The sequence below is a fragment of the Equus asinus genome, chromosome 12, assembly GCF_041296235.1.
Source record: "Equus asinus isolate D_3611 breed Donkey chromosome 12, EquAss-T2T_v2, whole genome shotgun sequence".
In the NCBI taxonomy this organism is placed as follows: domain Eukaryota; kingdom Metazoa; phylum Chordata; class Mammalia; order Perissodactyla; family Equidae; genus Equus; species Equus asinus.
Window position 1 is genome coordinate 47,497,728 of NC_091801.1, and position 26,942 is coordinate 47,524,669.

At 34.7% G+C, this 26,942-nt stretch overlaps 1 protein-coding gene across 17 annotated transcripts in view; it reads left to right on the forward strand.

Annotated features, from left to right (window-relative positions):
• VPS13B (vacuolar protein sorting 13 homolog B) overlaps window positions 1-26,942 on the forward strand; it is a 781,052-nt gene that overhangs the window by 85,791 nt on the left and 668,319 nt on the right. For 16 of the 17 annotated variants that reach the window (XR_011493286.1, XR_011493288.1, XR_011493289.1 and 13 more), the window contains 4 exons: window positions 10,068-10,259; window positions 15,290-15,459; window positions 18,642-18,836; window positions 25,962-26,086. Coding sequence is in view for 13 of the 17 variants with exons in the window: in XM_044743909.2 (XP_044599844.2) it covers window positions 10,068-10,259; window positions 15,290-15,459; window positions 18,642-18,836; window positions 25,962-26,086 (682 nt within the window). In the remaining 4 variants the exon portion in view is untranslated. Of the gene's footprint in view, window positions 1-10,067; window positions 10,260-15,289; window positions 15,460-18,641; window positions 18,837-25,961; window positions 26,087-26,942 lie in introns of those variants that run through there. The other variant, XM_044743912.2, reaches the window with a different exon arrangement.

A 26,942-nucleotide genomic window follows, 5' to 3' on the forward strand; every position in this document is an offset into this window, starting at 1 on the left:
AGTCCCATCTGTTTATTTTTTCTTTTGTTTCCCTTGCCTAGTCAGACATGGTACTTGAAAATATGCTGCTAAGACCAATGTGAAAGAATGTACTGCCTATTTTTCCTTCTAGACGTTTTATGGTTTAAGGTCTTACATTCAAGTCTTTAACCCATTTTGAGTTAATTTTTGTACATGGTCTAAGATAATGGCCTACTTTCATTCTTTTGCGTGTGGCTGTCCAGTTTTCCCAACACCATTTATTGAAGAGACTCTTCTTTCTCCATTGCATGCTCCTGGCTCACTTGTTGAAAATTAGCTATCCATATATGTGTGGGTTTATTTCTGGGCTCTTGATTCTGTTCCATTGTTCTGTGTGTCTGTTTTTGTACCAGTACCATGCTATTTGGTTACTATAGCTTTGTAATATATTTTGGAATCAGAGAGTGTGATACCTCCAGCTTTGATCTTTTTCCTCAGGATTCCTTGGACTATTTGGGGTCTTGTGTTGTTCTATATCAATTTTAGGATTCTTTGTTCTATTTCTCTGAAAACTGTTGTTGGAACTTTGGTAGGGATTGCGTTGAATGTATAGATTGCTTTAGGAAGTATGGACATTTTAGCAATGTTAATTCTTCCCATCCAAGAGCACGGAATATCTTTCCATTTCTTTGCGTCTTCAATTTCTTTCAACAGTGTTTTACAGTTATTGGTGTACAGATCTTTCTCCTCTTTGGTTAAGTTTATCCCTGGATATTTTATTCTTTTTGTTGCAATTGTAAATGGAATTGTATTCTTAATTTCTCTTTCTGTTACTTTGTTGTTAGTGTATGGAAGCACAACTGTTTTTTGTATCTTGATTTTGTATCCTGTGACTTGACTGTTTTCATTTATTATTTCTTAAAGGTTTTTAGTGGTTTCTTTAGGGTGTTCTATATATAAAATCATATCGTCTGCCAATAATGACAGTTTGACTTTTTCTTTTCCACTATGGATCCCTTTTATTTCTTTTTCTTGCCCGATTGCTCTGCCTAGGACTTCCAATACTGTGTTAAATAAGAGTGGTGAAAATGGGCATCCTTGTCTGGTCCTGTTCTTAGAGGGATAGCTTTCAGTTTTTCTTCATTGAGAATGATATTAGCTGTGGGTTTGTCATATATGGCCTTTATTATGTTGAGGTCTTTTCCTTCTATACCCATTTTATTTAGAGTTGTCATCATAAGTGGGTGCTGTATCTTGTCAAATGCTTTCTCTGCATCTATTGAGATGATCATGTGATTTTTGTTCTTCATTTTGTTAATGTAGTGTATCAAGTTGATTGATTTGTGGATGTTGAACCATCCCTGCATCCCTGGAATGAAACCCAGTCGACCATGATGTATGATGTTTTTAATGTATTGTATTCGATTTGCTAGTATTGTTGAGGATTTTTGCATTGATGTTCATCAGTGATATTGGCCTGTAATTTTCTTTGTGTTCTTGTCTGGTTTTGGTATCAGGATAATCTTGGCTTGGTAGAATGAGTTGGGAAGCTTCCCTTCCTCTTCAATTTTTTGGAACAGTTTGAGAAAGATAGGTATTAAGTCTCCTTTAAATGTTTGGTAGAATTCACCAGGGAAGCCATTTGTTCCTGGACTTTTATTTTTTGGGAGGTTTTTGTTTACTGTTTCAATCTCCTTACTGGCGATTGGTTTATTCATATTCTCCACTTCTTCTTGATCCAGTTGTGGCAGGTTGTATGATTCTAAGAATTTATCCATTTCTTCTAGATTATCTAGTTTGTTGGTGTATAGCTTTTCACAGTCTTCTCTTATAAACTTTTGTATTTCTGAGGTGTCCATTGCAATTTCTCCTCTTTCACTTCTGATGTTATTTATTTAATCCTTATCTCTTTTTTTCTTGGTGAGTTTACCTAAAGGCTTGTCACTTTCATTTATCTTTTCAATGAATCCACTCTTGATTTTATTAATTTTTTCTATTTTTTTTTAGTCTCTATTTCATTTATTTCTGCTCTGATTTTTATTATTTCCTTTCTTCCGCTGATTTTGGGCTTTGTTCTTCTTTTTCCAGTTCCTTTAGATGCTCTATTAGATTGTTTATTTGGGAGTTTGCCTGCTTGCTGAAGTAGGCCTGAATTGCTATAAAATTCCCTCCTAGAACCACTTTTGCTGTATCCTATAGATTTTGGCAAGTGATATTTTCGCTATCATGTGTCTCCAGGTAATTTCTGATTTCTCCTTTGATTTCTTCATTGACTCCAATTGTTATTAGTAGCATTTTCTTTAATTTCCACATAATTGTGGCTTTTCTTATTTTATTCCCATAGTTGATTTCTGGTTTCACTCTTTTGTGGTCAGAAAAGATGCTTGGTATTATTTCGATCTTCTTAAATTTATTGAGACTTGCTTTGTGACCTAATATGTGATCAGTCCTGGAGAATATTCCATGTACATTTGAAAAGAATGTGTATTCTGTGGTTTTTGGATAGAATGTTCTACATATATTTACTAAGTCCAACTGGTCTAATGTGTCATTTAAGGCAGTTGTTTCCTTGTTGATCTTCTGTTTGGATGATCTATCCATAGGTGTAAGTCAGGTGTTAAAATCCCCTACTATTATTGTGTTGGTGTAGATTTCTCCTTTTATGTCTGTTAATAATTGATTTATATATTTAGGTGCTCCTGTGTTGAGTGCATAGATATTTACAAGTCTTATATCCCCTTTTTGGATTGTTCCCTTTATCATTATGAAGTGCCTTTCTTTGTCTCTTGTTACAGTTTTTGTTTTACAGTCTATTTTGTTTGATATAAGTATTGCTGCCTCCGCTTTCTTTTCTTCGCCATTTGCATCGAGTATCTTTTTCCATCCTTTCACTTGAAATTTGTGAGTATCTTTAGGTCTGAAGTGTGTCTCTTGTATGCAGCATATATGTGGGTATTGTTTCTTTATTCAGTCGACCACCCTATGTCTTTTGATTGGAGGATTTATTCCATTGACCTTTAAAATAGATGTTGATAAATATGTATTTATTGCCATTTCGTTACTTTTGTTCTGTGTGTTTTAGTAGTTCTTCTCTGCTCCTTTCTTCTTCTCTTGCTGTCTTCCCTTGTGGTTTGATGGCTTTCTTTAGTAATATATTTCATTTTTTCCCTCTTACTTATTTGTTTACTTATTAAAGGTTTCTGGTTTTTGATTACCTTGAGTTTCCTGTATAATAATTCTACCTATATAGCAGTCTGTATTGAGTTGATAGTCTCTTTAGCTTGACCTCTTTTTAAAAGCTCTACTCTTTACTCCCCTCCTCCCACATTTTATGTTTTCAAAATCATATCTAATCTCTTGTTTTGTGTGTGTCTATCCATTACCCTCTTATCATTGAAATGGGTAATTTTGGTCCTTTTGTCTTTTAACCTTCATATTATCTTCATAGATGGTTGATCTGCTACCTTTACTGTATTTTTGCCTTTACCAGTCATTTTATTGCCTGTTTTTTTCTTTTTTGATAATTTTATTATCCTTATTTGTGGTCTTCTTCCCACTTAAATAAGTCCCTTCAGCATTTCTTGTAGAACTGGTTTCTTGGTGATAAACTCCTTTAATTTTTGCTTGTCTGGGAGGCTCTTTATCTCTCTTTCCATTCTGAATGATAACCTTGCTGAATAGAGTATTCTTGGTTGTAGGTTTTTTCCTTTCAGCACTTGAAATATGTCATGCCACTCTCTTCTAGCCTGTAGAGTTTTGCCTGAGAAGTCTGCTGATAGGTTTATGGACTTTCCATTGTATGTTACTTGTTGCCTTTCCCTTGCTGCTTTTAGGATTCTCTCTTTATCTTTAGTTTTGGACATTTTAAATATAATGTATCTTTGGGATTATATTGTTTGGTGCTCTCTGTGCTTCCTGTACTTGGATGTCTCTTTCCTTCTTTAGATTAGGAAAGTATTCAGTTATTATTTCTTCAAATAGATTCTCTGCCCCTTTATATCTGTCTTCTCTTTCTGGGACACCTATAATACGAATGTTAGTGCACTTGATATTGTCCCAGAGTCCCCTTAGACTGTTCTCATTCTTTTTAATTCTTTTTTCTTTTATCTGTTCAGCTTGTGTGACTTCCTCTAGTCTTTCTTACAGCTTGCTGATCTCTTCTTCTGTATCATCTGCTCTGCTATTGAGTCCCCCTAGTGAATTTTGCATTTCCGGTATGGTATTCTTCATTTCTGATTGGTTCTTTTTTATATTTTCTAAGTCTTTGTTGACTTTCTCACTGTGTTCATCCAGTCTTCTCCCAATATTGTTGCGCATCCTTATGAGTTTTTGTTTGAACTCTTTGTCGTCTGTGTTGCTTATTTTTCTCCCATTTAGTTCTTTTTCTGGGGTTTTGTCCTGTTCCCTTGCTTGCAGTGTATTCCTTTGCCTCCTCATTATGCCTCTTTCTCTGTGCTTATATCTATGTATTAGGTGAGTCACCTATGTCTCCTGATCTTGGAGAAGTGGCCTTATGTAAGAGATGCCTTTTGAAGCCCAGCAATGTGCTTTCCTCTTGTCACCAGTGCAAATGACCCAGGAGTGACCCCGTGGGCTAACTTGTGTCCTTCTGCTGGTGCAGAGTTGCTCTTACTGCAGGTACCCAAGGAGTCTAGTCTTTCCCTCCCTGGCCAGCTGTTCATAAATCAGGTTTGGCGAGCCCCAGTACCATCGTCTACAAAGTCTATAATAGCATACTTGTGTTGCAGTTTTCCGGTTAACTGGGTAGTTACCCAGTGGAGTTGGTTGCTAGGCTCAGGTGCTTACAGTTGCTGTAACCTCAGGTCTGCAAGGCTGTTGTCAGCTCTCTTAGGGTTGCAGCTGAATTGTGTTGGCCCTAGACACAGGAGCACCCAATTGTTTCAGGATATGGAACGTGGAGTCAATCCTATTTGTGCTGTTTGTGAAGCACAGGTGTTCTGCTGCTGATAAACCCCACCCCCCACAGGTCCACACACACCATCAGCACACTCTGGTCTGTGCACACTTCCTGACCGCGTGGAGTCTACCCCGTTGTCCCACTGCAGAGGCCCCCACCTCTCCACCAACACCTCCCACAGTTCACCTCGTCCCCACACAGGCCCTGCCCCACAGGGACAGACACACTTGCCTACCTGTAGAGGATCAAGGCACCCAGTCTATGCAGGCCGACAGGTAGCCTGAGGGCTTGCTGTTGGGTGGGGCTGGTCCCTATGGCAGGCTGCCTGCCCTGGCTGAACTGGATTAAATCTGTGCTCTATTTGATGTGGCAGACCCCTGAGCCAACATGGTCTGTTGGAAGGGGAAGAACTTCAATGTTGTCTGCCAGCATCTGTGTCAGCATGGCTGTTCTACATCACTACAATAGCCGCCATCAATGTTTCAGTCTCTGGAGAGGTCTCACCTCTCACTGGTATGCACTCAGAGCCTACCCGGTGAGTCTCTTTTCACCAAAGGCCTGTGCAGCCTTCTTTCTGGTGATTTTAGGTTGCTCTCTGAGACCAATGAATTTGTGCATGGGCCCTCTAAGAGCCGAATGTTATCAGCTTTCATCTGATACCTTTTCTGGGGGTATTCCCATTGCAGTTAATAGCCAGCCAAGCCAGATAGTAGGACAGTCGTCTTAGTTGTGCTGAGTCTGAAGGATACTTATAGTGGTAATGTGCCCCTGCTAAGGTCCCCACTTCTCCAGCGAGGGCTGTGTACCTTAGCGTGGCTCCTGCCTGGCTGGCTGTGAAGCTCCGTGGCTCACAAAGGTGGCTTTCTTTCTCTCCAGAAGGAATTTCTGCCTCTTCCACCTCAGTCAGGACTGTCCCTTGTTATGGCGGTTCTTTTTGTCCAGTTTTCAGTGTTCTCTTCAGGGTAATTTTTCCAAGAATAGTTGTAACCTGGTTGTGTTCTTGGGAGGAGGTGAGTTCAGAGTATGCCTATGCTGCCATCTGGATGAGATCTCTCCTGCTTCTATGCTTTTTAAATGATAGAAAGATGATTTACATTTGCTAGGATGCTTATATATTTTCTATCTGAGAGGCTGATAGCTTAGCTTTTAAGTTTATCACATTTTCCATTTCTGTGAATAGTATACAATCTCGTATATATCTTAGTCCTTAAGGTTTTTTTGACAAGATGTTAGATCATAACATACAAACAGACAAGTTCTATATATTTACGTACAGAATAACAAAAAGTTATAAACACCTATGTATTCTCTACACAAGCCAAGAAATAAGACAATGTCAGCATCTGATAAGCCTCCTGTGTGTTTCTTTTCCTTTTTTTCTTTTTTTTTTTTTGAGGAAGATTAGCCCTGAGCTAACTACTGCCAATCCTCCTCATTTTTTGCTGAGGAAGACTGGCCCTGAGCTAACATCTGTGCCCATCTTCCTCTACTTTATATGTGGGATGCCTACCACAGCATGGCTTTTGCCAAGTGGGGCCATGTCCGCACCCGGGATCCGAACTGGTGAACCCTGGGCTGCCGAGAAGCAGAACATGCAAACTTAACCGCAGTGCCACTGGGGTGGCCCCTGTGTGTTCCTTTTCTATCACACTCTCCTCCCTCCCTCCCTAGGGGAAACTGCTATTCTGAGATTTGTGTTAATCCCTTTCTTGCTTTTGTTTCATGACTTACACATCTACTTTCTCAATTGTGCAAGCAGATAATTTTTTTTGAGAAAATAATAAAATTCCATCGTTAATTTAAATTGTGAATGTCACATGTACTTTAAAAATGTATTCATTCATTCACTCAATAATCAGTTCACTTATTCCTTGCCTGCTCTTAGGTAGCTGTGTTCATATGTGTTTCTCATTGTGAATCTATATTCACTTGTAATACAGTGATGGTGATGTGATAATAGCTAATATTTATTGAATGGTTTTAACTGCAAGGCACTGTTCTAGGTATTTTATGTATACTAGCTTATTTAATCCTCATAATAACCCTACTAGATAGATAACATTATTTCCATGTTATAGCTGAGGAATCAGCCAGTCCTGTACAGGTTAAGTAACTTGGCCAAGATCACACACGTATTATGTGGGATTTGAACCCAGCCACTCTAACTCTTCAGCCTGCATTCATAACTACTGTGTTAAGATTTTCTTCTTTCTTGATTACCTGAAACAAGAAATTTGTAGTAGTTTTAGTGTTTATGAACCTGAGAGAGGTATTTTCAAATTTTATAAGAGGTTTATTTGAAATACTTTAAAGAAATATTTTATCTAAAATTCTTGGCTTGTTGTGACTTGACATTTATTTGTTTCCATAGACCAAATTATCAAAAAGTGCCCTAAGTTTTATCTAAGTATTTAAAAGCATATTAAACTAATAATTTCACAAAGTTTGTAGTGAATTCTGAAATTTTGAAAGATTTGATTGCTGTGTTTTAAGTTCATGATAGTATCCTAATTAATGTAAGAAACTAGTAAATGCATTAAGAAAAAGAGCTTGTCTTATTTAGTTTTGTTGTGATAAGTGATATAGTGCTTTATTCACATTATAAAATGGCATATAAATTAAAATTTAGTTAAATTTTCTGTGCTAGTGCTTGATATTGATAAACATCTTCTGATAATTGTTTTGTTTTTGTTATCCTACTTGAAAGCACTCAAACCATGTTTTAAAAATGGAATTGAGGGGGCTGGCCCCGTGGCGGAGTGGTTAAGTTTGCGTGCTCCGCTGCAGGCGGCCCAGTGTTTCGTTAGTTCGAATCCTGGGCGCAGACATGGCACTGCTCATCAGACCACGCTGAGGCAGCATCCCACATGCCACAACTAGAAGAACCCACAATGAAGAATACACAACTATGTACCGGGGGGCTTTGGGGAGAAAAAGGAAAAAATAAAATCTTTAAAAAAAAAAATGAATTGAAATAGTTCTTATTAATATAACTTTAAATATTTGCTATTCTAACTATTACTTTTCTAGTCTTTTTATTTAGGAAGTCATTGCAAATGTTTTTATGGACCTAAAGTAGATAGCTGAAAATGTAATCCACAACAGGAAGATTTTTAGAGACATAAAAAGAGATCAGATTGAAACAATTCAGTTATTGGATTGAGTAAATAGATGAGAGAGGGGTATCATGGTTCATTGCCCTTTTGAATCTGGATGTCTGGGGAGAGAGTTGGTGTCAATTTAGGGGAATACTGGAATAGAAGGATTCTTGATTCTTACCTTATTCTGTTTAAGGATTAACTTTCTAGTTCCTGGAATAGAACTAAAGCAGGCTCTTTTTTTCTTTAAAGCTATGAGTTTTATACAGACACTCAGACTCATAATGTCTAAGTTATACAAGCAAACTTTAATGAGAACCAATGGGAGAGAGAAATCTCTAGTCAAAGAGGAAAACTAGGGATATATAGTTTCTCACCAATGAAAGCAGACTTCCTTGCACAGTGACAGCACACATGGTTGGTGGAGTTGTTTTGATAGCTTGCAGGTTTCTTCTTCAGATAGGAAGAAGAATGATTTTCTATTGGTAGGTATAAAAGTACAGGGAGATATGGGCAGTGTAGGTTCTTTTGTCTCTCGTTGTCCTGGGGAGACTGACAAGTCCTTCCTTTTTATTAGGCTACCTGGATATTGTCCTGACTCTTAATAAGAGCAGTCAAACATTCAGGGGGCTGGAGTGATTAAACATGTTAAGGGTGGGCACGAGTAGATATACCTTGCTGAAAAGACATGGCTAAAGCCAGTTGCAATATTACATTTGACAAGCCAGTGGCATCTAAATTTAAACTGCATTATAATTAAGTTGCATTATCTGTGGAAAAAAATAGAAGCCCCGTAGGCTTTTATTATTTTAGAGACAATTTGACATCTAAAAGAAAGGTCTTCTTATAAAGTGGCATTTGTTTAGGAAGCCTGATAAGCCCCTACAGGATTCAAAGCAGGGCATTTTCCTTCTTTTTGAATGTTGTGATTTGCACCTGAAGTTCTTGTTTTCAAGTTACTGTATCCTAACAGGTAACTCTAAAAATGCCTGGTTTAGCTGTGGAAAGTAACGTTGTTTTGTGTGAATGGTACATTATTTATACCCGATTTCTAATGCAACTGAGTGTTATTTATGTGCGTCATAAAATATGTATAAGACTAACTTTGTTTTATTTGGTAGGATATTTAAGTCTGTGTATGGTAATCTTGTTACGAATATATGAATAATAAATTTATTTTTTTGTCTGTTGTATCAAGACTAAAAATTGAACTGAACTCTTTTGTTTGAAATGAAGGAAATATATTTCTGAAAAAGTTGTTAGAAGGTCTAGATATAGAATTTTTGTGTTTAGTTGGGCCTTCCTAGATTCTAAAGTTATTAAATGCTGGAAAGCCTTGCTTTTCTGCTTTTGTTTAAGTAAACAAAATGGCTTAAGAATTAAAAATTACTGTATGTTGTCAATTATAGTAGTAGATTTATGTATTAAAACCATGTCTCTAATATAGAGTGTCCATATTAGATAAGGAGAAATACCTGTAGGTAGGGCCAAGATTTCCGTTAGAAGATAGCCTTGGTTTCTCTTCAATATATGGGCAGATAAGGGATTGAAGAACTTGGGTTCTGCACCATGGAGCGTGGCCATAATAGTTTAATTCTGGAAAAAGTTCAAAGAAGATAATACCTGTTCTTCACTTTCGTGGTCATTATGAAATTCTCAAGGCACCCTATGAACATGTAATTTTAAACAATCGATTTTTCTGTGGAACTTTAAGATAAAATAGTAGTAAAGTGTAACTTCCTCCAGTGTTCCTCTTCCAAGTCAACTTAATAGCATTGTGTATAGAATTATTGAATATTAAACAATTAGATTTTACAGAATAATTTTCCAACAATGACCATTTCAATTGTATAGCACTTCTTATAACATTAAATGGATAATAGGAATAATTGTTTTTTGTTGATAATATCTTCTCATCTGCAGAGAGAAAAATATAGATTAGCAGGATTCTGTGTATCCAGCTGATGGTGGATTGGTTTTAAGGCATTAAGCTAAAAGCTGAAAAGATGAGAAAAGAGTAATATTAAAATATATGCTTGGTATGTCTGATTGATGCTTAAAATATTAACATAAAATTTGGCTTCTTGTAGGTTCTGCAAATCAACAAGACTTTTCTTCAGGGAAAAGTGAAGATTTAGGAACCGTTCAGGAGAGGTCTACCAAAAGCCTTGTTATAGGTCCTCTTGATTTTCGCTTGGATAGCAGTGCAGTACACAGAATTTTGAAGATGATTGTTTGTGCCTTGGAACATGAATATGAACCATATAGCAGGCTAAAACCAGGTCTGTTTGGCTTAATTTTGAATCTCTTACCAGTTGATTTGAATAAGTATATAATCCAATTTGTTGTATTTTGCCAACTTATACTTTGTAGTATATTTTGCCTGTCTGACTTTCATGTATTTAGTTGTTAATATAAAGAATAAGCTTGTGTGTGGAAGTTATGGGAGAGTAAACTTGTGTGTGGAAGTTATGGGAGAGATCAAGATTTAGAAGCTATTTGCCAGTATTGTCAGTATTTTCTGAGAAAGAGCTGCCCTGAGCCAACATCTATTGCCAATCCTCTTCTTTTTGGTTTGAGGAAGATTAGCCCTGAGCTAACATCCGTGCCAATCCTCGTCTATTCTTTTATATGTGGGACACCTCTACAGTTTGACTGATAGGTGAAGTAGGTCTGTGCCCAGGATCTGAACCTGCGAACCCAGCTAACTGATCTGAACTTTAACCACTTGGCCACAGGGCCGGGCCCAGTACTGGCAGTATTTTATTGTCACACCTTTTTGATACTTTTTCTAATATATACTCTTGAAATATGACCATTTTTCCACCTTAGTGGATTCTAAGGAGGAGACATGAACCCCATGAAGATGGGCTCTAAACATACAAATTTAACATTCAAGAAAACTTAGGTCTTACTGGTAAAAAAGAATTTGGTGTACAACTAATTTTTTTCTTCATGGTATGAAGATTTGGTTATCACAGTTTCATAAAATGCAAATTCCTTTTTTATGCAATAAAGTCCTGTAGAGTAGGACATGATAGCATAATGAGGGAGAATAGGATGGTAATTCAGCCTATGTGGTCAGACTGTGGTTTGAATTCTGACTCCCCACTTCTTATTGACCTTAGGAAGTTTAACTAACATAACTGATTTTTCATTTCTCTATCTGTATAACAAGTTTAATTATTGTGACAGGAATGGTTGTCTCCCTAATATCCATTCTTCTCTTATAGTAATAGAAATTTCCATGATAGAAATTTTCATCATGGGAATAAAGAATACACATCCCAAGTAGAGTCATATGACTAGGTTCTGGCTACTGTGATGGGAGCAGAACTTAATGTGAATTTTTGGGCCATGACTTTAAAAGGAAAAGAGCATACCTTCTCCTCCACTTCCCGCATTATAATGGCTGGAAAGCAATTATAATGACAGGACGGGAGACAGGGTCTCATCTTAGACCCTGAGATGAAAACTGCATTCTGAGGATGACACAGCAGCAAGATAGAAAGAACCTAGGTCTTAGGTAGTGTAGGAGCACCATGTCAGATCTGGAGCCTTTAGACTCAGATTATGTGAAAGAGAAATAAGCTGCTGTTTTTGTTGAATCTTCTTTTATTTTATTTTTGTCACAGAAAATTTACCATTATTCTTAATGATACACTAATAGGACCTTCTAAAGGTTATTGCATATAAAAACATGTAACAGAGTGGGTAGTGCATAATAAGTGCTTGACATGTTCATGCATTCATTTTTTTTTTTTAAGATTTTATTTTTCCTTTTTCTCCCCAAAGCCCCCCCGTACATAGTTGTACATTTTTAGTTGTGGGTCCTTCTAGTTGTGGCATGTGGGATCCCGCCTTAGCATGGCTTGATGAGCGGTGCTATGTCCGTGCCCAGGATTTGAACCCGTGAAACCCTGGGCTGCCGAAGCAGAGTGCGCAAACTTAACCACTCCACCACAGGGCCGGCCCCCATGCATTCATTTTTTGCACCTTGCTTGAATGCGTACTCCATGCCAGACACTCCTGTAAGTGCTAGAATGGTACGTACAGAATGGCTAAAATAAAAAACAGTGACAACACCAAATGTTGGGAAGAATGTGAAGAAACTGGATCACTCATTCATTGCTGGTGGGAATGTGAAATGGTACAGCCACTCCTGAAAACAGTTTGGTAGTTTCTTTGAAAACTAGACATGCAACTGCCATATAACCCAGCAACTGTACTCCTGGGCTTTTATCCCAGAAAAATGAAAATTTATGTTTACACAAAAAACAGTGCATAATTTGTTTTTCTCATGTCAGAGTCCAACATATAACATGAATTTTTATTTGAAGCAGTTTCTCATCTCAAAAATGTGATATATATAAAGAAACTATTGTTAACTGACTTTAATATATAGGCACTTTTCACTTTGCATGGTAGTTAGGGACCATAAAAATGTGCAAGCTGAAATTATGCAAAGTGATGATATTCAGAGGGACAAATTGCAGTTGTTCCACACTTTTCGATATTTTTGTCAAAACACTAAAAACTCCTCTTACTCTTGATATAAATGTATATAGAAATGAAAATAATAGTAAAAGGAATAGTAAAAAATTAAAGGTTTTATTTCTTTGTAAAAAATTTATCGAGTAGCTTGAATAGTTCTTGTCTCCTCATATAACTTACATCATGGAGTGAGGGTGTCTTTCCTATGCTTTGACAAATTGTCATACTCCTAAGTTTGGATCAGATTCCAACATTTCATCCTATACACTTTCAATGCGTGAAAACCTCTGAGAGTTCCTTTAATGGGAAGTATTTGGCTTGCATCGCTTCCTCTGAGACAGCTTCATCCTTTTTGTCACAACCACTTTCCTCACCTACATTGATAAGTTTATCTTTACTATGTTTCCCTGGCTGCATATCGAGAGTCTCTCCAGAGGTGCAGTGTTTATATTCCCATGGTCAGCTGTTTCTTCTGTAACTCCGTTTATGTTTGTTTAGAATTTCACTTCCAGCATTAGCAGTTTTATTTCTTTGCTGCACTTTCATCTTTGATTGCCAATTCTCTGTTTGAATTATCCATTTTTGTAAAACGTCACATGAGTTTATCACCACTAAACAAGGAGCCAGTTCAACTAGTACATGCTTTGCTGTCTATGCATGAACTAAATAACAGATACTAGTAACCAGTAACCAAACCTGACAGACTTTGAAAGAAGTGACATGATTGGTCACTGATTGTGATGCTCAGCTCTTACTTATGTAATGATTTTGGGACTGAAGAACTAGCAGCGAAGTTTGCACTTCATGCAGTTATTTACAGTTATTATACTGTGGTAACTGATATTTGAACTGTGTTTTTTGGGAACTGGCATTTTTTAACTAAAAGAAGATAACTGAAATTCATGCATATCAGAACTGTGCAAAGTGAGAGCTCCTGTACGTACATATATACATATATATGGGTGCGTATGTATTAAATCTTCAGTTAGCATTTCTGCTCCACTCTTTTTTTTTTTTTAACTATTTACTGAAGTCTAATATGCATATTGGAAAGCACACAAAACCTAAGGGTATAGTTCTGTGAATTTTGCAAACTTAACCACATCTATGTAACTAACTGTTGAAGAAATGGAACCTTACCAGCACTTCAGAACTCCCCGTTGTGCCCTCTTTTGGTTACTACTCTGACCTCCAGGGTAGCCACCCTCCTTACTTCTACTATCATAGATTTAGTTTTGCTTATTTTAGAATTCATGCAAATGGAATCACATAGTATGTAGTCTTAGGTCTCTGGCTTTAGCTTAAATTATGTTTATGAGATTCATTCTCGTTGTGTAGTATCCCATGGTGTGAATATACCATAACTTATTTATCCATTTTACTGTTGATGAATACTTGGTTGGCTTCTAGTTGTTAGTTATTGTGGTAGTGTTGCTACAAACAATCTAGTAAATGCCTTTTGGTAAACATATGTACCATTTCTTTTGGATATTTAAGACTGGAATCGCTTAGGTAAAAGGATTGCAGATGTTTACCTGTAGTAGATATTTGCAAACTGTTTTCCAAAGTGATTGAACCACTTTATTCTCCCAAACCACTTTACTCTCCTATCAGCAATGTAGGAGAGTTTACTTGCTCTTGACCAGCACTTGGCAAACCAAGACTCACTGCCTCTTTTTGCACAGCCGAAGAGCTGATAATGGGTTTTGCATTATAAATAGTTTGAAAAAAATACAAAGAAGAATCATATTTTGTGACACATGAAAACTATATGAAATTTAATTTTCAGTTTCCATAGATAAAGTTTTATTGGAACATAGTCGTGCTCATTCAGTTATGTGTTGTTTGTGGCTGCTTTTGTACTACAGTGGCAGAGTTGAGTAATTGTGACAAAGACTATTTGGCCCACAAAGCCTAAAATATTTTCTTTATGGCTCTTCATAGAAAAAGTTTGCTGATGTTTGGTCTACATGCTTGTCAACATTTAATATTCTTAGTCTTTTTTATTTTAGCCATTCCAGTGGGTCTGTAGTGTTATCACATTGTGACTTTATTTGTAGTTATCTGATGCCTAGTGATGTTAATTATCTTTTGATATAATTTTTGGCCATTTGGATATATTATATTTTGCTTGTTTAAGGTTTTTTTTTACCCATTTTTTTAAAATTGAATTATTTATTATTGATTTTTAAGAAGTTTTAAATTTTGTTTTTTTAAATTCTGTGGGTCCAAGTTCTTTGTGGAGATATCTATATCTATATATCTTATCTATCTGTGGCAAATATTTCCTCCCAGTCTGTGGCTTGCTTTTACATTACTTTAGTGGTATTTGTATGAACAGAATCTATTATTCTTTTAATGAAAAAGATTAGGAATTTCTTTAGAATATTTAAAAATAGAAAATGTGTATTTTTGTATAGTAAAGACATACATATACATTCTGGAGTGGTGTAATTTGTATCTGTTAAAGGTAACACATTGTTTTACAACTGCTTCATTGTTGAAAAAAATAGAATTTGACCTTAAAATTTGGGGAACCAATTAATTAGTTTTTAGGTTATTTAAGAAAGTGAATTATTGGGGCCAGCCCTATGGTCAGGTGGTTAAGTTCGTGCACTCTTCTTTGGCAGCCCAAGGTTTCACCAGTTTGAATCCTGGACACTGATCTAGCACTGCTCATCAAGCCAATTAGAAGGACTGACAACTAAAATGTACAACTGTGTACCGAGGACTTTGGGGAGAAGTAGGAAAAATTTTAAAAAATAAAGTGAATTGTTTAAAAATAATTTTTCATTAAATTTTCATCATTTCATTTTAGATATTAAGTATGAAAATGAAACAATACTGAATCCTGAAGAAGTGGCATCTTTGGAGGAATATATTCCTACTCGACATACAAGTGTTACTCTCCTTAAATGCACCTGCACGATTTTCATGGCTGAGTTCAACTTGCTAGATCATTTGCTACCTGTCATTATGGGAGATAAGGTATATTTTGCAATTTACTACTTGTTTTCTCATCTATGCATATTTGTTGGTTCTATGATATTGTAAGAGGAATGTGATTAAGTAAAAGGATGTCTGCTTATATAGTTATCTGTGATGAAGTTAAAGCAATGTAACTATGATTGTTAATTCTTAGAAAATAATTTATATTTATTTATATTTATAGTATATAAAATTATATAAAGATATGATTTATAAATTTTGTATTATTATTATATAACATATAAACATGTATAAAAATATATTTTTAAGTAAAATAACCTCAAACTAAGGCTGTGTAAAGAAATGTTGAAGAGCATGGGCCTACAGGTCAGACCGTATACTAACTATGACACCTTATGATACCTTGCATTATATCCCTAAGCCTTGTTTTCGTTTTCTGAAAAACAAAAGAAAATTATATTTTTCAAGTGGGCTGACAGATTCAGCCAGTAAAGAAGCAAGAAACCCAGATAGATTCAGATAGTTTTACATAGACAGCAAAAGCAAATTGGTAATGGTGTCAGCTTGCCATGTCCCTTTCAGGACAACCCAAGGCCAAATGACATGCAATACATATGGTAGGGTACCTTGTTGGCGAGGATTCAATTCCACACTGCACCTAAGCAGTTATATAGCCTACAGCTGTACTCTAAGATGGGTGGGTTGAAAGCCCCATATCTCACCTGCATGAGGGATGCTAATGAGAAGATGTCTCATAGCAGCCTCCCTCAAAATGAGATGGTGGGTCAGAAATGGTCTTTTAGCAGCTCCTCACAAGAGCACTTATCTTCCCCTGAGAGTATCACAAGGATGTTCTACCAAGAATTAGGTCTGCTGTGGTTGGGCCTTGCCTTTGGTGGTCTAAATGGATTTGTGTAAGATTGTCAGGGTGCTGGCACAGAGCAGTCCCCTACAGTACCTAGCTTCTGGAATTATTTTGAATATTCAATGAGATAATGCATGTAAACCGTTTTGCCCATATTAGGAACCCAGTGGTTACTGCTGTTATTGTTAATGAGGACTTACTAGATGCTTAATATTTGTTTAAGGTTCATATACAATGTATTGCTTTCTGACTTTGTTGTATACATATAGGGTATTATCTCCTTAATTTAGTATTTTTTTAGTTATATTTCTTTTGATATCTGCATAATGATGAAGATTATAGAAGTAAAAACTGTCCTAACTTTAGATAACATGAACTTATGGAAGTATGGCAGGGAGTTGACTATGATGCAGTAGTTTCATTTTGTATATTTACCCTCTATGGGCCACTCATAATTATTGCGTTGCTGGGTTAAGAGATCATCTGGGGAAAATTTCAGTGGAGAAAATAAAAATTATGTCAGCATTAGACATGAACTTTAAAGTAACTGTGATTAATAAGTTCAAGAAAGAGACAAAAAGGTAGAAGATTTTAAAAGACACTTCAATCCATGAAAAAGGAACCAAATGAAATTCTGGAATGGAAAACTATGGCACAGGTTAAAAGTAAAAGCATAGAAAAAGATATGCAATTTAAGTACTAATCAAAGGTAAGATAGCGTGACTATTTTAATACCAGAAACTAGAGAGCTTAGGACAAGAAGTACTGTTAGAGGGGCCAGCCCCATGGTCGAGTGGTTAAGTTCACGTGCTCCACTTCAGTGGCCCAGGGTTTCGCCAGTTTGGATCCTGGGCACGGACATGGCACTGTTCATCAAACCATGCTGAGGCGGCGTCCCACATAGCACAACCAGAAGGACCTACAACTAGAATATGCAACTATGTACTGGGAGGCTTTGAGGAGGGGGAAAAAAGATTGGCAACAGATGTTAGCTCAGGTGTCAATCTTAAAAAAAAAGCAAAACAACAAAAACCAGGTACAGACCTTGCTTAAAAAAAAAAGTATTATTAGAAATAAAGAGAGCCACTTCATAAAGACAAAAGTGTCAGCTCAAAGAATGAACAACATTGGTAATTCTCCCAGATGTTAAGTTGAATGAAAGCAGGGAGATGTGAGAATATACTGTGTGATTCTATTTACATGAAGTTCAAGAACAGACAAAATTAATCTATGGTGATTGAAGAGAGAATGTTGGTTCCTGCTGGTGGGGATTCAGCATTTTCTGAAAAGGGGCATAGCCGCCTAGGCCTTCATAGCCTTCAGCTTGAAATGCCTGATGGTTACAGAAGTAAAAATTTTTTGAGCTCTACAGTTAAAATTTATGTGTTCTACTATGTGTTGTACCTCAATAATCCAAAATAAAGTCTCTTAAAAAAGTAAAGTAATTGGTTAATAAGTGGTGGTTTAAAAATTGCTAATAAGGAGTCAAAAAAGCAGGATTATATATTCAGCTTAGTCAATTTTAGGCACAGTGTTTCTCAATAATGGCATTGTTGTCTTTTGGGGCTGGAGAAATATTATGTAGGATTTACCATCTTCAGCTAATTCTTGCTAAAGGCTAGTACTGTTCCCCAATTATTGTGACAATGAAAGACAGGCAAAACAACCCCAAAGAAACTGCTCTTTCCACATATTTTTATGTACTTCTGGATGGAAGGTCATACTGTTCCTCATTGAGAACTACAGGTATGGCATTTTAAGGGAGTTTATTTTGAAGCATTTATTTGGAAGTTTAGGAATGTTCTGTAACACTGAAAATATCAAGCCCACCTTGAAATTCTTAGGACTTTATGAACCTTTAGCATGTATCTTAGTAGATGTGATATGGATCAGAAATTTTTTTATCCTGCAAACTTTGCTTTTTGTGAGTATCTTGAAACTGTCTGGAGTGGTGCATTTAGTCTATTAGTCATCTAAATGTGAGTTAAAGGAAAGAAGATAAAGGGTGGCTGGCTCTGAGATTATCTAGGAAATTTTTTTGGAATGATTGAGTTTAAGAAAATGTACTGAGGCACACAAAGACACTATTCTAGTTGATTGAAGAAATAAAAAGCTTTAGCTAAAAAGGCAGTGATAATTGTGCAGTAAATATGCATTCTTTGAAATCTGGAGCATACTTAAAAAATATGCAGAAGCTGTTTGTATTTGGTTGTGGTAATAGAGTCCCACATAAAGGCATCATTTCTTGATTGGTTTGCTATCACTACAAAATGTGCCAGTCTGAAGCTTGTATAGAGGGCATTGCACATCAGTCACTGTTCTCCTGAAGTATAAAGTGAACACTGTTATTTTCCAGAATTCAAGTAACTTCATGAATACTACAAACTTCCAGTCTCTTCGGCCTTTGCCATCTATTCAGATATTGGTGGATAAAATTAATCTGGAACATTCTGTTCCAATGTATGCTGAACAGTTGGTGCGTGTGGTCAGCAGCCTAACTCAACCTTCTGATAATCTGCTTCATTATTGCTATGCACACTGCTACCTTAAGGTATGAAAAGTGAATTTTCTTGTTCATTAGTGTTTGGTTGGCTTTGGGAGAATTAAATAGATCTCTTTTATCCTGGAGTTGTAATTTCACAGAATTAGTACCCCATACGGTGAGATTTAAGTAAAATATGAGAGAGATACTCATTATAATTAAAATAAATAAAAGTATCTATTTTAAAGATATTTCTTCAATTATTTGGGATTAATAGCTTGCTATTTATAAGATAATGGTAATTATAATTTTTGAAGATTTTATGTATCATCCATGATGATATTTATAAGCAGTATGAAAAGCACGTAGTTTATAAGGAAGCTTTAAAAGACTCCTGATTTCTTTGAGGTGAATGTTTATGTGAGACAATGTTTTATAAAGAGAGTTTAACACACTTTCCTCTTATTGAATTCATGTTAATTTCTTGATACAAAGGGAAAACTCTCTTATTGCTTTAAATCACGTTATGTAAAGTTAATTATTGGAGGCTTTACTCACTCTTCCATATCTTTTGTTTTAAATAAATCATACATCCCAGTATAGGTACATACAAAAAGATAAACTCAAATGTTGAGTAATAAGTATTTTTGCTAAGCAAACCCAAGTGTGTAGTCTACATAGAGACAGTGTATACCTAATCAAATTGTTTCATGGACTAAAGGCGACTATACAAAGTTGAATTCGAGAATAACTACTGAAAATGCACTAAATTTTATGTAAAGTACTAAAAAATTAGAGGACTCCAAAAATAGACTCCTGAGTTTATTAGTTCATACTTTATTGTTTGATGTTTTAAAGTTCTTATCTATTTGCTTATTTGTAAAGTAAAAGGAAATACCAGTTTAGATCGCCTCCAGGGGTTTTTAAGATGTTAAAATTTGACTGCTTTTGAACCATGTAGGGTATTAGAACATGTTTTCCTAGATGTCCATGCAAAGCCCATTTTTAAGAGGATGGAGGAGTGACAGTATGATGTTGCAAAGGGGTGTGGACACAGGGAAGTGTGATTCATTAGGCTGTTATTATAATGATCTGTCATAGTGTTTTATGTCGTGTGGAGAGTACCAGAAGATATTTTTGAAAGCTAGATATTTAGATAATATTTTACACTTATGTTTTTTTAATTCATTACCACAATTAGTACACTGAGGTGTATTTTTTTTTTAATGTTGATGCAACTTGAATATCAGATTGTAATGTTAAGATATATGCCTTGTTTTGTTGAAACAGGTCTAATTTTAGGCAGTTCACTAATCTTTCCAAGATATTCTACTCAGGTAGGATTCATCAATTTGGCAAATATTAAGTTCTTTCCATATTGCAGACACTCAGCATTAAAGATGAATAGGGCATACCCCATCCTCAAGGAGAATGGTCACCAAAGCTGTTGGTCACCAATATGGTTGTCATCCATACTGACATAAAAGTTATTGGAATAGTTGTTTACCACTACTATTTGTTAGCATGTTAAAAGCTCACTTAAATTTCCAGGGTAATGTCAAAGTTAGTTACAGTGTAGTCCCAATAAAGTTATGTTTTGGGAAAAGGACTTTTGCTACACATGCTGTCTAGTTGTCTTTTATATTTTGGTTAGTTTGACTGTTGCTATAATGGGCACGTTAAATGTCCCAGGAAGTTAGGTGTTGGACAGAGTGGGAATAGTAGAGGATTTAAATGTCTACTTCATGTGTGTGTGGAGTATTGGACCCTAAGTAATTTTCAGTTGAATACTCAAACAAATGCTCAAGTTTTAATTTTGTGTGCCTAAATTTGACTGTATTGATGATACGATGAAATAATATGTAGTTCCTATTTCATGTAATGAAATTTATTATGTCAGAGAGTTGTCATGGATGTGTGAAGAAAACATGCAGGTGAACTTTCATATATCTTAACCAAGTTCTCTTTATTTAACTGCCAAACTCATCCTTTGAATATGTATGGCATCAAGTAGCTAAGGCATTGCAAAGCATCTGGTGTTTGAAACATATGTAGAAAATAAGTTAGTGAAAATACCTTTAAACTATAGAAGTATTTGTAAATTTAAGGCCTTGTTACTCCAAGGCTCAGCTATGGCACATGCTTCAGAGAGATCAAGAAGGTTGTAGTAGAATCAAAGCCCTTTGGATTTTTTAGACTTGGCAATTTTTGACCTCAAGTAAACAATTTTCCCTGGAGATTTGGAGGAATGGTCCTTTCATACACAGTTGGTGGGTGTATAAATTGGTATCATTTGAGTTGATGAGATTCAAAATATAATAGAGTACTCATTTTTTGTAATACAGTTTTACTAATCAGAAGAGTGGTATTCTTTTTCTTGGGATAATATTTCACCTCATTGGGGTTCCAACTTAGTATTCCCTAGCATCAAATTGATTATAAATGTTCATATGTCAAAATTATTCTTATCTTGTAGACAATACAAAAACAGACCATGATAGAATTTGACCTCTGGGCTATAATTTGCTGATCTCTGCCCCAGAGAAATTTTTGCATAAGGAGATATATACAACTAGAGGTCTATCTATGCTTACATGGATAGCTCTCTACAACATAATTTTTGGTGGGAATACCAGAAAGCATAATGGTGTATATATAGTATTATGCCATTTATGTAAATTAAGAAAACATAATAATGCTAAAGATTGTTCCCAGATAAGAAAGGGTCTATACACGTATAACAAATGGATAAGATACATTCTAAACTGCTGAAAGTGGATTTATGTGGTCTGGACATGGTTGAGGCTGGCCCAGTAGGACTAGTGTGAGGGTCATGGTTAAAATAGACTTTAGCTATGTTGTAAGGCTTTTTATTTTTTAAATAACAACTTTACTGAGATAATTTATATACCATAAATTCACCTTTTATGAACAATAGAATTAGTGACTTTTAATATTTTCACAGAGTTAATGCAGCCATCACCACGATCTACTTTCATAACTTTTTTATCACCCTAACAGGAAACTCTCTACCATTAGCATTCACTCCCCATTTACTCCTCTCCTCCTGCCCCTTGCAACCACTGGTCTACTTTCTGTCTCTATGTATTTGCCTATTCTGGACATTTCATATAAATGGAATCATACAACATACGGTCTTTTTTGACTGACTTCTTTCACTAGTAATATTTGCAAGGTTCATTCGTGTTGTAGCATGTATCAGTACTTTATTCCTTTTGATATTCCATATTAATAATAATATTCCATTGTATGAATATATTGTATTTTGTTTCTCTCTTTATCTGTTGATGGACATTTGTGTTGTTTCCACTTTTTGGCTCTTGTGAATTAATATAGCTACAAACATTTGTGATTAGGTTTTTGTGTGGACACAAGTGTGGAGTTGCCTGGTCATATGGTAACTCTATTTTTAACATTTTTAGGAACTGCCAAACTTTTTTCCAAAGGGATTATTACATTGTTTTGCTGTCCCTCTAGCAGCAAATGAGGATTCTTATTTCTCTATATCCTCACTAACACTTGTTTTTGTTTGTGTTTTTGATTTTGGTTATATTAGTGGTTGTTAAGTGGTATTTATCTCGTGGTTTTGATTCATGTTTCCAAAAAGACTAATGATATTGAGCATTTTTTTCATGTGCTTATTGGACATTTATACATCTTTTTTTGAGAAATAGCTATTCAGATCTTTTGCCTATTTTTAAATTGAGTTATTTGTCTTTTTATTGTTCAGCTGTAAGCATTCCTTATGTATTCTGGAGGGTTTTATTTCTTTAAAAGTATAGGTGACGGAATCACAGTATTCATATTTTGAAAATTCTGGGTGATGGAAAAATCGTTTATTATTTATTGTTTCCTCGCTTGAATTGTTAGTGAAAAAAAATCAAGAGAAAATACTTAATTTCTTTCCATAAGAAAAGAATGTAAGTATCAGTTTCAGTCCAGAGTTTCTTTTTGTTTTAATGGATACACGAACAGAAACTAGATTTAGAAGGTTTAAGGAATGCCTAGACAATGAAAAAAAATGTAGCATTCTCCAGGTTACTCTTTCAAGATGTTTGCTGATCAAGGTGAGAAGTAGAATTTTACTGATGGTTGGAGGAGAGGTGGTGGTGAGAAAGATTGTTTGTCTGTTTTTTCTTTAAGAATAAGTAGAGAGAATCAACCTTACTTTTTTGGAGAGAAGAAGGAGGAAATGGAGGAAGGAAGCAAGGCAGAGTGAAAAATTGTGAGCTAATGGATGAGCTCTAAATCAAATGAAGCATCATATTGCTGTTCTAGCAATATGTAATTTTGAGGAAGTTCTTTATCCTTTTTATACTTCATTTTTCCCATATGTGAAATGAGGTGATTTAGTTAAATAATCTCAAAGCAGTTTTAGCTCTGAAATTCTAAATTTTTATCAACTAGATCGGTTCCATCCTTTTCCCTTGATGGCTTTTTCTTTCTAAAATGTTCATTATTATGCTGTAGAATTGCAGTTAGAATAATTCTTTCTTCAATTTTTGTATGTTCCAATATGTTACTGTATACAGATTAATTTTTTACATGAAAGTAATGCTTGATTTTTTTTTGTTCTTTTAAGAAAAGGACACATCTTTAGGATGTGGTTGTACTGTTATACTGAGTGTCTTATAATGGCAACAGCATAAAATGATTTATTTTGCATCACAATTATGTGTTTTCATTGTTGTTTTACGGTTTGTGCTTTTTATAGTTTTTGTCTTTCTACCATTGCAAATCCTAACTTTGCAAACTAATTTTTATTAAAAATTTATTAGAACTAAGTTGTTTTATGTTTCTAAATCTACTATGGCTTCATCTGTTTGAGATGTTAATTCAAGAACATTTGTTGTAATGTGTTAAAATATAGATGATGTACTTGTTTTTATTGTTTTCTAATTGGATTTTTTAAAGGCGGCACTACACGTTTAACTTTTTATTTGATATAATGTGTAAATCATCTTGTTCAAGTTGACATTTGCTTTGGCTAAAATTTATATTAGTAGTTACTGCTTCATGCATTCTTACTGCTTCAGACCGTCAGTTTGCAGTGTACTTTTATTCTATTTCTGATTATATGAACTATCCTTGGTAAAAGCACCTAAATTCATATTGTGCTGGTTTTTCTTTTTCTAGATCAAGTATTTGTAATCTTGGCTAAGGGCTGTTGACAAGTTTTTAGATTATATAGGTGTTGTAAATCTGTGTATCTCATTGCTGTAGTTGAAAAGAGAGAGAGCTGAAAATTGGTTATTTTGAAATAATTATTTTTGATGTGGTAGATAGGACATCTTTCATTATACTTTGTACTTCTTTGTTGTCTTAGAAGCATCTTGGGACAACATGTAAATTTAGTAAAAGTTTAAAAAAAATTACAGAATGATATGCAATTTCCCCAAAGTCCTTTGCAGTTCTGCAAACAACCAGCAGGGGATCTCCTCTACACCCAATTTCCATCTGAGTACAGTTAATGATAGTGTCTGTGATTATATTGTTGGAGAATTTTATAGAATATTAGAAAGTGGCTTGAGAGGGTGCTTAGTTGAAGGTAGATAATCCTATATGATAAAATATTACCTTTATTCATACTCTAGAAAAACTTGGAGGTTGGGCATTGTTTTAATAATCATGTTTTATATTGAGTGGTATTAATAATTGTAAATTTCAGAATTTTTAAGATAATGGGCCTTTGAGAGGAAATATGAAATGCTGAAATTGCACATTTCAGAATGCCCGGAAGTTCTTTTTATACAGTATTGCTCATAACAAATCTTCAAAGAGAATGAATGTGGAATAACTTAATTTTTAAGATCAACCATTAAAGTATCAGAAACATGTTTTTAGATTTTTTTCTTTTTCCTCTCAATTCTGTATTTCCTGCCACTTGGTTAATAGCAGAACTGATAGGAATTAATAAGTATATCACTTTCATTTTTCTTGATAGTAATTAGGTAGGTAGGTTCTTTGAAATGCAATTTTGTCTGAAAATATATAATTCTAACTAATGTCTTATTTCCACAAAATTATTTGTTCACTAAAAACTGACTTTAGAGGAAAGGATTTAACATTATCAGTTTGATGAATGATAGGGGCATAATAGCTTGTGGAAACCGTTTGGAAGTAGCTTAATACTTTCTAAGAAATTGATCATTAGTTTGTATTTATTAAATGGAAGTATTTTGCTTTGAAAATTAGTGACTGTGAAATTTTCAGTATGTTTCACTGTAGAACTGGAAGTTAATATTAATCCTGGAGATAGGAAAGTCAGTGTTTTATAAATTCAAGAAATAAAAAATAATAATGAGAGATAAATGTTGAGGTTGAGCTGCTTTTGCATGTTGTTGGAAAACAGTATCTCCTTTTTTTTGTATCCCTGTGTGTTAGTGTTTCCTGTTTGAGATGTTTATATTCTACCTTATTGGAAATAATTGGAACAGAAATATCATATTCAGTTCTCTGCAATGTTTCATATAAAGTGTGATGTTATATTTATTCTTCCTACTAAGGCAAATACAGTGTTCAGGAATTTCAGGGAATGCTTGTAAAATTTTTGAGTGTAATCTGCTCATTTTAAGTATAAACATATGCAGAGTAATTTATGCCATGTACCAAATTTCCTGGGGTGAAAAACCTCAGCCCTACAATTGTTTTCATGAAAGAAAGGGAAAAGATGTAACATTTTAGGATATATTTGGATATCTTTCTTCGTGTGTGTAATGTTAGTTGAGGGTAAAATACGTTTTAAAGATTTTTCTTGTTGTACTGAGTGTTCTTTTAGGCATAAAATAATATTAACAGTAATTTATTAAAGTTAGTATCTACAATGTATATAATGTAGTTGGCTTATATTAAAATAAAATATGTGTGTTTTAGCAGACAAAACACTAAATGAGAATTATGTATACAAATAAAATGTGAAACATAAAGTTAGTAAAAAAAAGCAATGATCTTTCTGGGATGTGAAAGAAATACTATATGTTTAAATCTCTTAATTCTGATTTAGTTAATGTCAAATTGAATAAAAGAAAATGCTCATGTTTGGGAAGTGGTAAAAGGCATTGGAACATATTTAGTGTGCAGCTGTTGTAGAGCAAATTGAAACTGACGTATTTCATCCTGTGCTTATTAAAATTTTGTCTCTGTGAACATTTGGATCTTTTCTTTTTGTTTCAGATATTTGGTTTCCAGGCAGGACTGACGTCTTTGGATTGTAGGGGATCTTACTCCTTACCTGTCCCGATTATTCCCTCTTTCAGCACTGCTCTTTATGGTAAACTTCTGAAACTACCCGCATGCTGGTAAGTATTATGTGAAAATATGGTTTTTGGTAATTTTCGTTTATTATCTTAGGAGGGGAAAAGACCAATTGTATCTGTCTCATGCCAGTGTGTTAGTTTAATGCAAAACCTTAGAAAAATATCTGATGTTATATTGTCTTTTACTTAGACACTGAAAATCTCTTTTTAATGTCTGAAGTCACAGAATCTTTTGTGATAGTAATAACTGTTATTGGAGTAATAACTGTTAACCCATGTTGGAGATATAGTAAAATGTTTCTGCCTCATACTGTAATAGGAACTGTGAGGGCAAATGCCTCTTTTTTCCTTTTTGAGAGGATACAGACAAAGATTTTTTAAAAAGTTACAAATTAATATCAAGGCCAAAGTATTTATTACCTAAATAACAATTTTATGTGTATTCATAGCTACTGAGAAAAATATACCCATGACATAGATTTAGAATATTTGACAAGTCTATGTATAATGGCTGCATTTTGGAAGAAATTAATTATAGTTCTTATTTTTGTTCAGTATTGAGTTACTTTATTTATGGGTCATATTTCCTTAAATTCAAAGAGATTTGTAGAAAGAAAGCCAATAGTTACTAATCATACCTTTCTTTTAGTTGAAAGCAATACTTTTAATATATTAAAGAAATTATTATTTAAATACATATAATAAGGTTTAAATATATTAAAGTGTATTCTAGTGAAATATTTCTCCATTTTAAAATGTAGATTTAATTATTTGGAATATACTTTTGCTTTCTCATCCTAATTAGCAAACCTTATTTTTACAGGATGTTTTCCATTAGTTATTTATGTAAAGCAATATAAATTTCAGGAAATAGATATTTTTTAAAGTACTTCTTCTG